The sequence below is a fragment of the Protopterus annectens genome, chromosome 7.part0 (assembly GCF_019279795.1).
Source record: "Protopterus annectens isolate FY-2018-M chromosome 7.part0, PAN1.0, whole genome shotgun sequence".
NCBI lineage: Eukaryota > Metazoa > Chordata > Ceratodontiformes > Protopteridae > Protopterus > Protopterus annectens.
The window spans coordinates 25,571,948-25,589,098 of NC_056739.1; the positions used below are offsets into that span (position 1 = coordinate 25,571,948).

General features: G+C 37.9%; 1 protein-coding gene across 1 annotated transcript in view; it reads left to right on the forward strand.

The window, feature by feature from the left end:
- SYT6 (synaptotagmin 6) overlaps positions 1–17,151 on the forward strand; it is a 1,631,223-nt gene that overhangs the window by 822,322 nt on the left and 791,750 nt on the right. The window contains exon 3 of the mRNA XM_044076454.1: positions 2,961–3,519. Within this exon, the coding sequence (XP_043932389.1) occupies positions 2,961–3,519 (559 nt within the window). The remainder of the gene's footprint in view (positions 1–2,960; positions 3,520–17,151) is intronic.

The following is a 17,151-nucleotide window of genomic DNA, read 5'->3' on the forward strand; positions in this document are numbered from 1 at the left end:
ACTATTTTAAAGAAGCCTATGCATTCCTGTCCAGCAAGACTACAAAGAATGATACTCAGATTACAAAAGTACAACTTCAACATGGTCTATACAAAAGGAAAACAACTTTATCTGGCTGATACCTTATCTAGATCGCCCAGGAATACTATGAAACAGCTTGATAGAGAGAATTTTGACTTTGATGTCTTGGAAGTGCATAATTTTTCTACCACAAGACTTGAGCTAAGAGATCATACAGAGACTGACCCAATTTTGCAAAAGCTCAACCAATTCATCAGTGTAGGATGGTCGTCAAAGCAATCCTGTGTACCGCCAGAAGTACAACCTTATTTTCCATACAGAGATGAGATGCTGATGGAAGGATGGTATCATTTTCAAAGGTCCAAAAGTTGTTGTTCCTACTTCCTTACAATGCAAGTATATTCAGATTTTACATCATGGCCACCAAGGTTCCAATTCTGCCAAAAGAAGGGCGAGAGAACTAATATTTTGGCCTTCTCTAGCAAAAGACATTGATAAAGTGCTTTCTTTTTGTTCAGTGTGCAACAGTACTAAGCCACATTTGCAAAAAGAGCCACTTCAGATAAGCCAAATTCCTGAACTACCTTGGTCAACAGTAGCAACTGACATATTTGTGTGGAACAATCAGCATTACTTAGTGTTGGTAGACTCTTATTCAAACTGGTTTAAGATCGATTTGCTACCTAACCTAATGTCCAGTGCTGTTATTACTAAGATGAAGCATCATTTCTCAGTCCATGGTAGTCCACACTAAGTCATTTCTGACAATGGTTCTCAGTTTACCAGTTAAGATTTGCTAAAGAGTAGGACTTTATCCATGTTACTAGCAGTCCTGAATATCCTCAGTCAAAAGGCCTTGCTGAACATGCGGTACAGAATGGAAAGCAATTACTGGAGACGTTAAAGTGTGACAATACCGATCTCTTCTTGAATTTACTCAAGCTCAGAAATATACCCCATGACAACCTACTTGGCTCACCTGCTCAGAGACTTCTATCTAGGCAAACGAGAAAAACCTTTCCTATTCATTCTAGTTTGTTGGTGTCAAATGCTAAAAACAGCAGAACAATCAAAGCCCAACTTTTTAAGAAGCGTTGTTCTCATTAGTCCAGCTATGATAAAATGAGCAGATTTCTTCATCCGTTAAAGGGAGAGACCGTGAGGATGCAAACAGTGAAAGGCTTTGATAAAACTGGTCAAGCTGAGATCCTACTTTGTAGAATCTGAGAATATAGAGTACAGGAGTAACCGCGGACATCATCTTCCTGTATCAGAAATGATATTGCAGCATTGTACCTGTGATACACAGACTAGATCTCAGAGCAATGCTGACAATGTTCATACCAAAGATGTTGCAGTATCCATTCCCGTTCCTGATGTCCCAGATGTCGCCAAAGTTGAACATTCCTTGAAGACAGTCCCCGTTGCTAGATCTAAGTTCTAAATTTTATGTTACACGATCAGGTTGCATTTCCAGACCTAGTGTAAAATACACAGCAACTTGGACATAATTGTTTTATATGTGTCTAATTTTGTATGATTGCATGTCATATAACTAGTTCTGTAAAACTGCATGTTAGAAGATCATTTCTGTAAATTGCATGTTATTGAATACCATCATTTCATGTAGGGACTATTTCTCAGAGGGAGGCTATAGATCAGAGTGTGTGTATGTACCTTTAATAAGCATTTCTAAATACAGCATGTGCATAAAAATACAGATCACGTGCAGGCAGCAGTGCCATTTTGAGAGTACAGCTAGAGTGTTAACATGCGTGAGTGTGGTAGCCTGTTTATAAGTTTATTTAAGTTTTTTTTACAAAGCCTCATTTCTGATCTGTTTGTGTGTAAAAAAAGCTGCTTGAACAGAACCCAGGAATGTTCATCTGTTTTGTGCTGACCAGGCAAGCAACACTTGGTTAACGAAACAGTGAAAATGATGGTCATCATTTCCTGATAATATAGGCATAAAATACAGACTAAATAGTGAAATATATTAAAGCCCAGTAATAGTAGAACTGTGATAGGCTGCAAGTAAATATTTAAAACAAATAACCGCTATTAAAAATACTAGAATTTTGAAAGTACTTAACTTCTGGTGTAAAATGGAGCATTTAGACTGGACAATATACTTATTTGCTATGCATTTTAGCTCCCCAATGCTTTTGCATCCCCACAGCATGAAGTTATAACTATACTAGAATATGTTATGACTTGAAACTTGCATGCCTGATGCAAATGCTAAGTGCAGTTATTTACCTGTCTAGATAAAGGCTTCTTAAATTGTATTCATGTATTTGTAATATGTCAGCAAATGGAAAATTGACAGATCTGATTCTTCTTTCAGGTTATACCCATCAGGTAAGTGGAGGTGGCTGAAAACACCTATTGCCAGGGATAACATAAAAAGGATAATGTTTCACAGTAGGTTTGTTACTCAAAAATGTGTCGTCATTTACCAAGTCGTCTGTCTATGCCATGTTACAACAGGCTACTCCTACATTTTCCTCTATGAAGCCTTTAGTTCACATTGGGGGTACTCCTCACATAATGCGTTGCATATATATTTAAATAATACTATTCCATTAATAAGGTCAATAATCGTTAAGGCATTTATTTTAGACATGCTCTATATTAAAATGTCATAAAGCATTCCTTCCTTGCCTGCTTGGTATTCTGACTGGTGATCGTCCATAGTTTGAAGATGCATTATTAATTATGCTAAATGATGATGCGATAGTAGAACAACAAACAAACCATAAGGGAAAATTATAAGACTGCTGGAATAACAGAGTACAAGGATTATAACACTTGATGGAAATTTAAATAATTTGAGCAGCATTTATGCAGGGTTTTTTTTTTAGTTCTGCTACTGTCTGATATGGACAATTGTTCTTCTTTTAGCATATCTCTAATGATACTTTTCTCATGTCCCCAAGGCACATCTCCTTTAAAAGACATCTTAATCGTCAGATGCATGTCTCGAGTGTGGATTACGGCAATGATTCACTAAACGAAAGGGAGCAACCGACGTGCATTGGAAGAATTAAACCAGAGCTTTACAAACAAAAATCCATAGACTCTGAGGACACAAAAAAGGATGATGTGAAGACCTGTGGAAAAATAAATTTTACACTAAAATATGACTATGAAAATGAAATGCTTATTGTCCAAATACTCAAAGCATTTGATCTGCCTGCCAAAGATTTTTGTGGCAGCTCAGACCCTTATGTTAAGATATATCTTCTTCCAGACAGAAAAAGAAAGTTCCAGACCCGAGTTCACAGAAAAACATTAAATCCCACATTTGATGAAACTTTTAATTTCCCTGTACCTTATGAGGAGCTGACTACTAGGAAATTGCATCTTAGTGTTTATGACTTTGACAGATTTTCCAGACATGATATGATTGGAGAGGTTATATTGGAAAATCTCTTTGAAGCATCTGACCTTTCCCGAGAGACTTCTATCTGGAAAGATATACAGTATGCCACAACTGTAAGTATTGCATACAGACACTTTGAAGCAAACATTAAATTATTTTTAGATGATACCTACAAATGGAACTTTGTGTGATTCTCTGTGTCTGTGTAAGAACAATGTTTGCTGGAACAGATTTTTAAAAGTAACTGATGTAATAACTTTTTACATTTTGTAAGCAAACTGATTTGTTACACTCCAGGGCAAACGTGACATTTTGCCTAGTGGCGATCTTTCTTTTGTCTGTGACAAGCTGTTATTGATTTTGTGAGTAGTGACTAACTGGATTTGGCCTGAAGATTCTGAAGAGTATTTACCTCCTGTGTCTTGCATTATTGTGAGTGCACTAGTTGTGTGCATTGCTTTAGATGTACTGTTATTGAAAAGACATACTTGCAGAAGTCTGAAGTTTAAAAGGTGTCCCTTGATTTTATCATAGGCTTCATCCACAAATGGATTCCAAATACAATGTTGGAGTGCAAGAGAAGAAGAAGCTTGTCTTTCTTTAACTCTCTTCCTCCTATTTCTTTAATGTAGTATGCACTGAATATCTTTACCATCAGTATAATGGTCAAACTGGCTAGATATTGTGCAGTCTAGTGTAATGCTGAGATGTATGTAATACATGTATAATATATATAATATATACCCACACACCCACATGTGATTAATGTATGTTTAGGTATACCTTGCACCTTTTTGTCGAGTGTTACATCACAAGTTAGCATTTGATGTGGCTTACATGAAACCTGCACCTAACCAGTTGTAATAAAATTTACAGATATACATCCCCCCATGTGTGTATATATTCTGTACCTCAGAAAATATAACAGTTTTGCATTTCCTTTAGTTAACACTGTGTGAACATATTGGAAATTGCTGTCCATTGACCTTACAAATCATTTTGATTTAGTGAATTATTAACTGTTGCTGTGTAAGTGATCTTATGCTTTTTTTTAAAATGGATCACTGTTTCCCTCCATGTGACTCAGAACCAGGAAGAGAGGGCTATCACTGACCCTATAGTATTACTGAGATTGAGTCTGTAGGACTAGTTTCTCAATTTTACATAAATATTTAGCCATAATCATCCAAAAACAGGGACATCTCATACACCTTTTACATTAGTGGTATGGTACCTTGTAGGTGTAGCTCTAAATTTCTGACCCTCATCTGTGTCCTGCCTACAAATTCCTATAAATGCAAGCAGTAAAGATTTCCATGATAGTATGTCCCTGTACAATATGCATACATTCACACTTGCAGGCCACAGGCTTGATTACACGCCCGTGATGTCTGCAACACAAATTGTCATCATTTAGGTTTTTGTTGCCTGCTGTAGTCTTCAATTGTTAAAGTTCATAGAAATTAGCCATTCTTTACTCCTTTTGGTCACCTATTGCATATATTAACAACCCATTGACTGAACGACAATTTCTTTGTGCACTGTGACACTGAATTCTTAGAAACCTTATTGCCTGTCCTCTCAGAGGTATAGTAAACGTCAGTCTGTAAGTGCTTTACATGTTAGTACCATAGCCATTTTGGTCTTTGTTTCAGTACAAGTAGATTCATGATGTTTTGTTTGTTCTGTGCACTTCCTTACATTTCTTTATAGAAAGCCTAGACCAAAAAACAAATGTTTCACTTGAGCTGTTGGGGTGTTAAAATTGAAATTTTTGTCCATCATCCTAGGTAGACTAAATCCTAAAATACAAGTATTTCATTTTGACATAATTTTGCATGTTTTGCTGGCTGTATGGAGAAAATAAACCTGTCATCATGCAAAATACCTGTGTCTATACACTTCTCTGCCTGTTTATGTGCTGCTCTATATGCTATTTCTGATTATTTTTCATACTTAACAAACCTTCTCTCTCCTTATTAACTAATTAGTAATTGTTCTTGCACCATATTTTACTAAAGGTGATATGAACAACTCTGATGTGCTTGCTCTGTGATGAGACCATCAACCAGTCATTGTAGCTCAGAGGCACTAAATTTACTTTAAATAAGGGCAAGATGGAATTCATTCTTGATTTTTTTTTTTTTTTTTTTTTTTTTTTTTTTTTGTTTCAACTGACTTCCCTATCATGAGATGAAGGCTAATGGATATATGCTAATTTGTCACCTTTTGTTTTATAATACAGATTATAACTATTTTTCAGTTACTGTTATCAGTTAATTGTATATTGCTTTTTCTTTAATTGTTGGTGATGCCATGGATGATAGATAAGACCATTGACTTTTTAATTTTTATGTTTGTGTTTATTTAGTTGTTTTGGCTGCTCTGAGTTGGGAGAACTAGATGAAAGGCTACTTTGCATGTCATATTTTGTGTCAAAAACATTTTGTGAAATATTGTCTTTGGTCACAGCCAGTTGTCTGCTAACAGCACATAGACCTGTTCTATCTATGTTATTCTTTAAAATCTTGTTTACATGCAGAACCTTTTCATATTCTCCTTTATTTTACCAGCTGCATTCCAGTTTTTATTAGCATTGCTTTTCTTTGTCTTTTACTTTTTAATTTATATATGAATTTACTTTTAACACAGTGCATATGCCTTTATTGGCACTTCAGATTTTTGTTTTTCTTCTCATTTTGTTTAAGTGATTGTTTTTAGTAGTTTGATAATAACCAGCTAAAATCACACCAATATTCACAAAGCTGTACGGTACTTTGCAATACTGATCACTGATCTGTGGTATACCTTTATTCCATTTGTTAATCTTTATTAAAGGTTATATTAGTGCATTGTCAGTATTAGCTATAGGTAGATGCATGAACTTATCAAATTTTACATTTAAGCTTTCTCAGAAGAGCAAGTCCAGATGGTACTTTTATTTCTCTAGACAACAACTGTGCAACTTGCTTCGCATTGCTAGCCCTTGGGTCTAAATCCATAGAATCAGAACATTTATGTGTATTGACTAAGTTTAACACTTACTAATAGAACAGTTAAAGTCCCAACAAGCCATGGTTTTATTATTTTGCTCTTTTTCTGCATCCTGTTCAAATGATGCATTTGGAAGGATACAAGACTTAACTCCCAGGATTACTTACAGAGTTTTTCCATAGATATTTGTAGTGACAGGGTCCTACCTGCTCCATTCACTATTGCTAAACTTGGGCTCACTCCACTACTTTACCCTACCCCCATTCCCACCCATCCTGTATCATTTCATTTATAGTCAACCACTCTTAACACCACACCTACATCTCCTTACAGCAACCATTCACATCCCAATATCAAAAACCACACCCAGTGCCACTCTTACAATCATCTCCACCAATCATAACTCCATTTAGTAATACAACTCCTGCTATCCCATACAAACAAACTCTAACCAACTAATTCACCCATTGCCCACACCCTTTTGTCTACAGCCCCTAAGTAACTATCACACTGGCTACCTAATAATCACTATCAGTTTTACACATAAAAAGGATAACATACTTCCTTTCTATCCAGCAGCAAACTTGAACATCTGTAACTTACAGCTAAACTTCCTATTCCCTACATCAGCCACCAACACTTATCCAAACATACACCTGTCTCAGTAGATCATTATGCATTTCCTATTAACTGCATGCATAACCCTCCCCATAGCAACCATACTTGTCTCCTACTATCATTTCCTCAGCCTGAATCTTTACTCTTGTCTCCAACCAAACCTAACTACCTAGTACCTCACTCAGAATTCTGCCTCACCTTACCTGCCATATTCAGTCATTCCAAGCTAGATCTAGCCCTATTTAAAATCTACCACTACTGCTCTAAAAGTCACCCCAGTTTACAGTACAACCTACTTGTTTCCAAATACCTTGTGACTCTTACTAACCTAACATCTCAGCTGATGCTCAGTGGGGATATCCATCCAAATCCAGGCCCCCACTATAACCCTCCATCCTCTTCAGTTCCAAGAACACATCACCTGACCTCCATAAGAAAACAAGCAGGCATACTATTCCTCAACATTAACATTAGAAATATGCTGAACAAAATAGACAAAATCCGTGTTACTCTTTCACCTATACACCCCTGACTTTAGTACTCCTTACATAAACATGGCTCAAGCTCAAGCTCCACAACAAGGATAATGTAATACTTCCACATGGATACAATATACTTAGGACAGATTGCATAAGAGAGGAGGCAGTGTCACCATTCTCTTCAAACATAACCTCACCATTGACCTTGTTATGAACATTCCTAAATTTCAAAATGCAGAGACCCTTTTTACCAAGGTGAGAAGTAACCAACTAAAGCATCTAAACCTACTAGGTGTGTGTGTGTGTGTGTGTGTGTGTATATATATATATATATATATATATATATATATATATATATATATATATAATATATATATATTCCACTGGGCATCCCAAACACTCACAAGAAACGTTCATCCTAGGGATCTTTAATCTAGACTGGTCCTCCTTTAACTCACCCCTACCCTCCAAGAATATTAATCTCTATGGTTTCAGACAGCTAATACAATCTCCATCCATATAGATAAATCTACAGAGTCCGTACTTGACTGGATCCTCACCAACCATCCTTCCTCAGTCCAACACTTCAGCATTGTACTCAACACTCTTAAGTGATCATCTCCCCACCTTTCCACTAAGACAACACATTAAACCCACAAAATAAATCCCACCAACAAATATGCAACATTTCAAATCAGAAGACTTCACATCAGCTTTAAATTACTGCAACTGGTCCCCACTCACTTGCCTTCCATTGGACTTGGCAGTTGACCACTTCATTTCTACTTTTCTACACATGATCAACTAGCCCCTCCTTGAACTATTAGGACCAAATCCAACTATGCCTCCTGGCTCACCAAAACTTCTCATCATCTTCTAAAAAAAAGAGACAAGGCCTCTGGAACACCTGGCATAATAATAAAACTAACTCAAATAGACAATTATTTCTTGAACTAAGAAATAAAGAAAAAAAGCAAATAAAGAATGATAAACACTATTTGAGCACCCAAACTAAATACAGTTCAAACCCACAGAAATTCTGGGCAGCCATTAACAAAATTCTACAACCAGGTAAAATTAGTACCCCACCCCCAAACATAAATCACACCTCCATCAATATTGCAACTCAATTCAATGACTAGTTATCTAACTCAGTTGTTAAATTGATTACTCCTTTCTCCCCCACTATTCTCCCATATCTGCATAACCTCCTGAACAACCAAAACCTATTCTCACTCAAACCAACCACAACCAGTCTTGTTTATAAACATCTGTCAAACTAAAACCTACTACCCTCGCATCAGAAAAACACTCGGCTGAATACCTACAGATCACTGCCATAGTCATTGCACGCCCTGTTTCTATTCTAATTAGGAATCAGTACTTTTCCTCTGGAAAATCTCTTGCATAATTCCACTACATAAAGGTGGTATGTCAACTGAATTCTCCAGTTACCAACCAATAGCCATACTCCCCCCATTGTCTAACATTTTGGAAAATTTATTTACTCCCAGATACTGAAAATATCTGTTGGCCAACAAACTTCTTGCCAAAACACAACATGGATTCCACCCGCATCATAGCACTAAAACTGCCCTCATCAGTTTTACCAATTATCTCAATCAGCAATGGGACCTAGATAATCTAGTCTCAACTGTCTTTCTAGACCTATGGTAAACCATTTGATATGGTCTCTCATAACAAACTTTTCACTGTCCTCTGAGTTCAGTTTTGATCACTCCACCCTGCTGTGGTGTAAAGACTACCTTTCCAGCCACCAGCAGGCCATAAAATGGATGGACTCCCTAGCTCCCCTCCTTCCAGTTACCCTAGGCGTACCACAGGGGTCTATACTAGGACCCCTGCTTTTCACCCTATTTACAAACAACTTACACACAGCCACACTTTACACAAACCTGGTACAATATGCTGATGACACCACACTAATCTGCTCAATTCCCTCTCTTCAAATTCTTCAAGAAAAAAACAGGAATCCTTCCCTGCTATAGAAACCTGTCTGTCAAACTCCCGGCTTATTCTAAATTCCAAAAAGGCCCAACTTATGCTGTTCCACTTCTCAAAGGCTATTGACCCCATCCCCCCTTTCCAAATATCCTCCAAGGACAGCACCCTCTTCACCTCAGTGCCACAAACCAAATTACTAGAAACGATCATTGACCAAAATCTGAAATTCAGTAAACATATAGCCCAAACCATAACTAAAGCTCACAAAAAACCTGACACCCTTTATTGATGTAAAAACTACCTGACCACTGACAATCAAATCATCATAGCTAGAACCCACCTACTTTCTACAGTACTATAGGCATCCCCTGTTCTAACCAGTGTAAACAAAGGTGGCTTAAACAAATTAACCACTTGATACAACAAGATAGCAAAATTTGCTACCAACTCCTCATATCGATCCCATCACTGTCTAGCCCTTAAACAATTAGGCTGGCTAGAACTACACAACCTATTGAACTTTAATCAACTTACCATGGCACATCAAATAGTACACCACCCCAATAAAGTGCCAGCTCTAACAAGCCCGACTCTCTCTCTCTAACCACCACCAGCTAAGATCCACACATAAAATGCTACTAGATGTATCCAAAGCAAATGTACATTTGATGACTCCATCTACTCGTGCAGTTGCCAAAATCTGGAATTCCTTCCCTGACTGGATTAGAATGCAAAATAACAAACTTAACTTCAAAAGTCAGGTGAAGTTCTATCTAGCCAATTCTTGGATATGCAACTGTCAAGACCCTGACTAACCTAATAAACACCCAGTCCTTTCTCGTTGGTAACTGTAAATGGTGTTCTACATGATAAACTTCTGTTGTAGCAACAGATTTGATGCTTCAAAGTGTAGCATAATCTTACTTTGTGTATTGTTTAAATGTTCCTCAAAAGGATTACAGTGAATATTTTTGTACAAAACTTTAGAAACTAGCTTGTTTTTGTTACTGTGTTGCATGCTTTCTGTAACATAGGCTCATAGGTAGGTACTAGGCTATCGGCCCTGGGGCCTATACAAGCCCAGCCAAAAAGGCACTCTGACTTTGGCCACCCAAGAAAATTATTTTCCTGTACCACTGTCGAGCAGAGCCACAGAAGTGATCCCCAGGGTGAAGTTCCTATTTCCCATCCAATCATCAAGATTTTTCTTGAGTGCTAATGAGGAGCTTTGTTTGATATAAATAGGTAGTTTATTCCAGAGTATGGGAAGTCTCTGGGACAGGAATCTATCCCTCCGGCATGTTCTGTTTATTGGGGTGACTAGGTTTAGGTCCCTAGAGTGTGTAGCTCAGAGGGATTGGGATTTCTTTAAGTGGAGCATGTCCAACAGCTCTGGGTTTGACATAGCTTTGTATGTTAGGCAGAGATCGCTGAGTAGGCGATATGCGACAGAGTAAAACTGGAGTTTTTTTGACTGTCTGCATAGGGCATCTCTTTGAGGCCAATAATCCTCTTTGTGAGGTATTTCTGTGGCCTTTCCAGTTGTAGATGTCTTGTGAGGTACATACCAAAAGGGGCATTGTACTCTGTAATGGGTCTAATGAGTGATGAGTAGAGGGGAACAATGACCTCTTTTTTTCTGGATGAGAAACCTTTTGTGAGGAGGTGTGCCACTTAGAAGGATTTCCTGACTACTGTGGCAATGTGATTATTAAAGGAAAGACTACTGTCCACCTGTGTCCCAAGGTCTCTTATCACACTTTTGATGTTAAGTATACTACCGTGTATGTTGTAGTTCATGGGTACAGAGTTTTTACCAAAGGGGATGACAATGCACTTTTTGGCATTGAGCTTGAGACCATGGCTTTGACACCAGGTATCTGTCTCAGTGAGGCCCTTTTGTAGGATGTCCACATTGTTAGGAGTTTCGATTATGGCTCCTAGTTTGCAGTCATCTGCGAACTTCATTAGCCAAAGACCTTCTGTGTTAGCCTGTACTTCAGAGAAGTAGATAACAAACAGGAGAGAACCCAGGACTGAACCCTGTGGTACTCCACTTGTCACTGGTCTGAAGTCAGATTTGGAGTCTGCAACTTTCACAGTGTGGGTTCTGTTAGTGAGCCAGTTGGCAACCCATCTTGTGACAATGGGATTTATACCTAGTTTAGTGAGTTTATCTATAATTCCAGAGTGGGGGATGGTGTTGAAAGCCTTGGCAAGATCTAGATAGGCTGTGTGAACCACCTTACCCTCATCTATGGCTTTGGTAACTGCTTCAAAGAAGTCTATCAGGTTGAGGAGACATGATCTGCCTTTTACAAACCCGAACTGGGTGGGGTCCAGAATTTGGAGATTACCAATGTCTTTGTTTATAAGTTCCGTGATGATATGTTCCATGACCTTGCAGACCAGGCTAGTCAGGCTAATGGGGCGGTAGTTCCCAGGGTCCGTGGTGGCTCCCGCCTTGTAGAGTGGGATAACCATCACTGTGCACCATTCAGCAGGCACAAAGCCTGAGGTGACCATGATGTACTATGTTGAGCTATTCTCCCCAGGCCTCCTCTGAAGATGGGCAGTTATTGTCCAGTCGGCCTTTCCTGGTAAACAAATCTAAAATAAATAAATATAGATTCACCTGATGCATATTTGTATACTTCGTGCTCTAATTCAACTGTCCAAGAACTTATTTTGCTTTTTAGATAATATTTTATATAACTGCAAGTATTGTAAAGATTTTAATGGAAAGTATACCTGTCATCTCTACAGATTTTGCAAAATGTCCAGATTTTTGCCTCATATTTTTGGTCTGTTTTTCATAAAATTGTGGATTTCTGGCTAATTAGAAGCAAATCATTAAAGACTGAAGTTAGAAAGTAATGACATATATTTGAGTTTCAGACTTCCTACCTTTCAGAAAATCCATGCTAATGCAAAACTTGTTATTCTATCAACTTTCTAAGTTTGTAAGAGCAATATTTAAAAATTGTCCCCATTTCTGATCCTTTGTCCCACTTTTATTTATGGCTTTGTCCAGATTTCTTGCTCTAAGAGGTTGAGATGTAGTATGAAAAGCCCTGTCTTTTGGCTATAAAACTGCTTATAATTCTGTAGCCATTGTCCATGCTCATTCTGTTCATCCATCAAAGCACTGTATATAATGTAGAATTATACCAAGATGGACTGGCAGTGCAAAAGCTGTTACAAATGTGTGTAACAGTCTGATTAATATTTGCACTGGTCAAATTCAGACAAGTAAGATTAAAAACCCGGCTTTGCAGATTATACTTTACATATACACTTTACACTTTTTCCAGGCCAATGCAGTGTCTTATTTTGGATGGTGCAATGGTGCAGCGGTAGCATTGTCACCTCACAGCAAGATGTTCTTCGGTTTGATTCTCGGCTGGGGTGCCTTCTGTGTGGTGTCTGCATATCTTCCCTACATTCATACGGGTTTCCTCCAGGTGCTCTGGTTTCCTCCCATGTTACAAAGACACATGTCTGGAGTGTTTATCCCCAGGCCTTCACTAAAAATTGGCTTTGTTCCATGTCTGACTTTCCCGGCAAACAAATGTTAAACAAAATAAATAAATGAGGATTACAAACTGGATTCTAAAGAGTTAAAAAGGAGGCAAATGTAAATCAACATTTAGTTGGTCAACACTAAAAAGGGCACTTTGGCATTTGAAGGATTGTTGAATTAATATGGGAGAGCAGACTGCCGCAATCTGTAGTGGCATGCTGATGACCAGTGCGGTGTATAAGTGCTTGTGATTCTTCAGATAGCCTTGCCATGAAGGTGAACTAGAGAAACTACCGGTTTTGACAGCTCAGTATTTAAAGTCTGATAACTAGGTAATCAGACTGGTTGATGGATGGATGGCCATAAGCCGAAGTGAAGAATATGCATAGTTGTCCATAGTACAGTATCAAAGTGCAGACAATACACCACTGTATGTTATGTACAATTAAGATACACATTTCATCTGTGGTCATTTGTTAGATGTATGTATTACAAGAAATGCATGATTACAGTGTGAGCTGCAAGGACTAGCCATTGTCACAGAAGGAAGAGCATTTGGTGTCTTTAAACAGTTCTTTTAGTTTGTTTTTAAATAACTGGAGTACCTCTTGTTGCCTCACTTCTACAGGTTTTAAAATATGGTTTAATGAGGAGGACACTGCTCTTCTCAGCTCTCTCTTCATGTAGTTATGTTGCTTATTGTATATTTTTTTTCAGGGAGGAAGGTGTCCGATTTTTAACAGCTTGTAAATTTGACAGCTAGGTAAAATGTGGCTCTGTCATTTACTGGTAGCTAGTTACACCACTGTAGAAGTTGGCAGCAACGAGATTGGATTTCTGCATGAAGGATAAACCTGCAGATTTTGTTTATAGTAGTAATGATAAGTTTATTGTTTACAGTAATTTGTATTTTGCATGTGTTTGAGCTGAAGTGCTAGGGTACAAAAGGGAACCCATATTCGATTTTAGGGCCAAGAACATTTTCAGCTAAGGCAGTACAAGGTGTAAGGGTGAGAAGGTATGAGATTCTAAAGCATGGTTTTAGTAAGCAGAGTGTTTTTCTAATAATAATGTCAGTATGCATGGCCAGTAAAAGACAGGTGTCCAAGGTGATCTTAAGGTTACCTCTGTTCTATTACTAGCAGTAGTGGGTTGCTGTCTGTATCAGTAAAAATTAGATTTAAGGAGTTTTTGTGGGATGTCAGATATAATGATGGTAGACTTCAAGGAATTTATTAGGTGCATATTTTTTTATTCATCCAGTGATACAAATCTGTAAAGCTAGATCATAATTTGTGCTGAAGGGTCAAGGTGTTTTTACATAATTCAAGAAGTAAAACATCCACATAAATGACCAAGTTGAGGTGGGGATATGTCATTCTTGAATAGGAAAAATAACAGTAATCCAGGGACAGATCCTACTGGGACACTCATGTTAATAGTGCCTTCATTCAAAACGCAGGTTCCTAGGTGTACTTGGAATATGGGAATGGTTCTATGCCAGAGTTGTGTGCATGTGTTGTAGAGCTGTCTGAGTCTTGTGTTTGGGGGTCCCATTCCATGGGAGGCACAATCCAAAACTGAAAGGAATTAGGAATGTGAATGATGATGGTGTACCTCCTGGAAAAGAAATGCAAACCATTCCCCCTGCCCTCATTACTATGGCCATGAAGTAATTTGTTGGATGCATCATAGGTAAGCAAGTTACATGCTGTATCCATGAGTAATTATTGGTTATCAATCATACACATTTTCCCATTGTAACTTTAAGAAATTTCTTGAAGAATTAAGGGCCATTCCATTCCCCATATAGTACAACGTGTATGTTCTGGGAAGATAAGGCAGCAGATTAAATATAGTAGGTCTGAGTTGCATTGAAATACTGGGAAACTTCAAGTAATATGAACACACGTGACCTAGGTACTTCCAGGGGTCTTACAGTAGATTACAGCTTAGAGGCAGCCAATTTTAGCAGCAAAGCTAAGCAGATCACTACCTATTTGAAGGAGATCAAATAGATGCATTCTAGGGAATTTAACTGCAAACAGTGGTCTTGCAAGTGCAGATGTGGACACATACTATAAGTTGTACCTGCAGCTACTTTTCTTTAATAAGTATTAGAGTTAGTATGCCTTCAATAATGTAAAGTATAAACTTCAAGCAATCATAAAGTTGCTGAACCAATATATAAAAAAAGTGCAAGGCAAAAAAATTTAACTACCCAGCTTTCAATGTGAGGACCCCCCCCCCCATTTTCTCTGTATAAATATTACCTCCAACATCATACTAATAGAAAAATCCAATTCATGTTTCCCCATTTCTCTAAATCCCGCAACCTTAGAATAAGGCTCAGCACCTGTGACAAAGGGGACATACAGCATGTAAATCTAGATATTAACTTTGTGATTTTTATAGGTCCATCAGCTGAATACATGATCAGTTCTAGTAACTAGTTGGTATATATAAGTAGAGATATTTGGGGGGGGGGACGTCACAGGTCCATGTTATAGCTGCATAGGCCTTTCTGTAAACACACTTTAGATGTGCACCAGTAGGCTTTGGAATTCACTGTTTTTTTAATGTCAGTTTACTTTTCAGGAAGTTGAGGCCACTGGTGCCAGGCCTCACACACCTGATAGGGAACTAAATACGTAATAGTAATATTCCTGCTGGGTTAGGTTTACATTAGAGAAGGGAAGAGAGTGCAGTCAGTATGGTGTTATGCTGTAAGTATCACTGCACCAGCAATTTCTAGCTTTCTTGTTTAAAGTAGAGCAAAATAGCAATTACATGAGAGCCCTAGCTACTTAGCTTCTGTATAGTCTACACATCTCAGAATGTTCACTTTGTGGTTAAAGTAAAAACAAAGGTATTTGCCTGTTTGGACTAAGAGGTAGAAGCAGCTAGTGATATACGCCATCCATCAGAGTCAGGTAGAGTACACCTTTACCTCTAAGTGGATTCCATATTAAGATGCTGGAAACCAACAACTCTACAGCTCACTGTAGCTGGCAATAAAGTATCTTAAATTGGTCAGTTAATGAAATGCAAACATATAATTAGCATATTGGTGAATGTGGCTTGGTCTCTTAGCATAGTTCAATACATTATTAATAAGGATGAAGACCAGTAGTGGGTCAAAGATTTTTCCTTGTGCTGTCATTTATTGAGCTTGGTGGGTTTGTATGCAATATATACCCAGCACACTCTCTAAAAACACAGAGGTGTTCTGCTGAAACTCATCATACATGAATATCTTGAGATTTAGGGAGCGGAGTGTCTCTGTAATGAGAGCATCACTGACCAAATTGAAGGTGTCCTAAGTGAAATGAAAGTGGACTGGAAAGGTGAACATTGTAAAAAGTGTTGACAGTAACATTCATTAGAGTAATGAGTAGAAATAGACTTGCGGGCTTATGTCTGACTCTGCTGGGTTATGAACACTGTACCAGTTTTCCTGGTATTCATGAAACTGTTGGTGCATAGCAGCCACTCCCAGTACCACCTTTATCAGGACTTCATGGGGGTCTGTAATCATCCAAAGTGCTCAAACTACCTTATGCAGGGTAATAGTTGCTGCATCTTTTGCCAATTGGCATTTCACCTTCAGCAGTTTGTCCAGTGAGCAAAGTAGTCCAACTGGCAGCCAGTTGTTGGTTGCAGGCTCTCACTACAGCATTAAAATCTACACTACTTCTTGAAAAGACATGTACATGAAAAAATATTTCTGTGCACTTTATCTGCAGTGCAAACCTTTCAAAGTTATATGGTTAAATTAATAAAATGTATGCCTCTTATCCAACTTTGGTGTCTACCGTTTCGAAGGAAGGATGAGAAGAAAAGAAGAAATGTGTAGAGCTTTGAAACAGTACTCCTCTTAAGGCATACAGTAATGGTTCACTGTGATTTCAGTACTGCATATATTTTTGTCTTTAATATCTATGTCATTTGAGCAAATTCTAACTAATACAAACACTGGTAAGTGGTTAATGTTTTGCTATGTATTTTTTCTCTTAATATTAAAAACACTGAAAAACAGTTATGTTTGAAGTTGCTTGCCTAGTCCACTTGAACCTATGAAACCTATCTGTAGGAATGAATCGGACTAGAAATTTAGAATGTCTAATTGCTGTAATTTGAGATGAATTTATTCAGATCTGTATTTT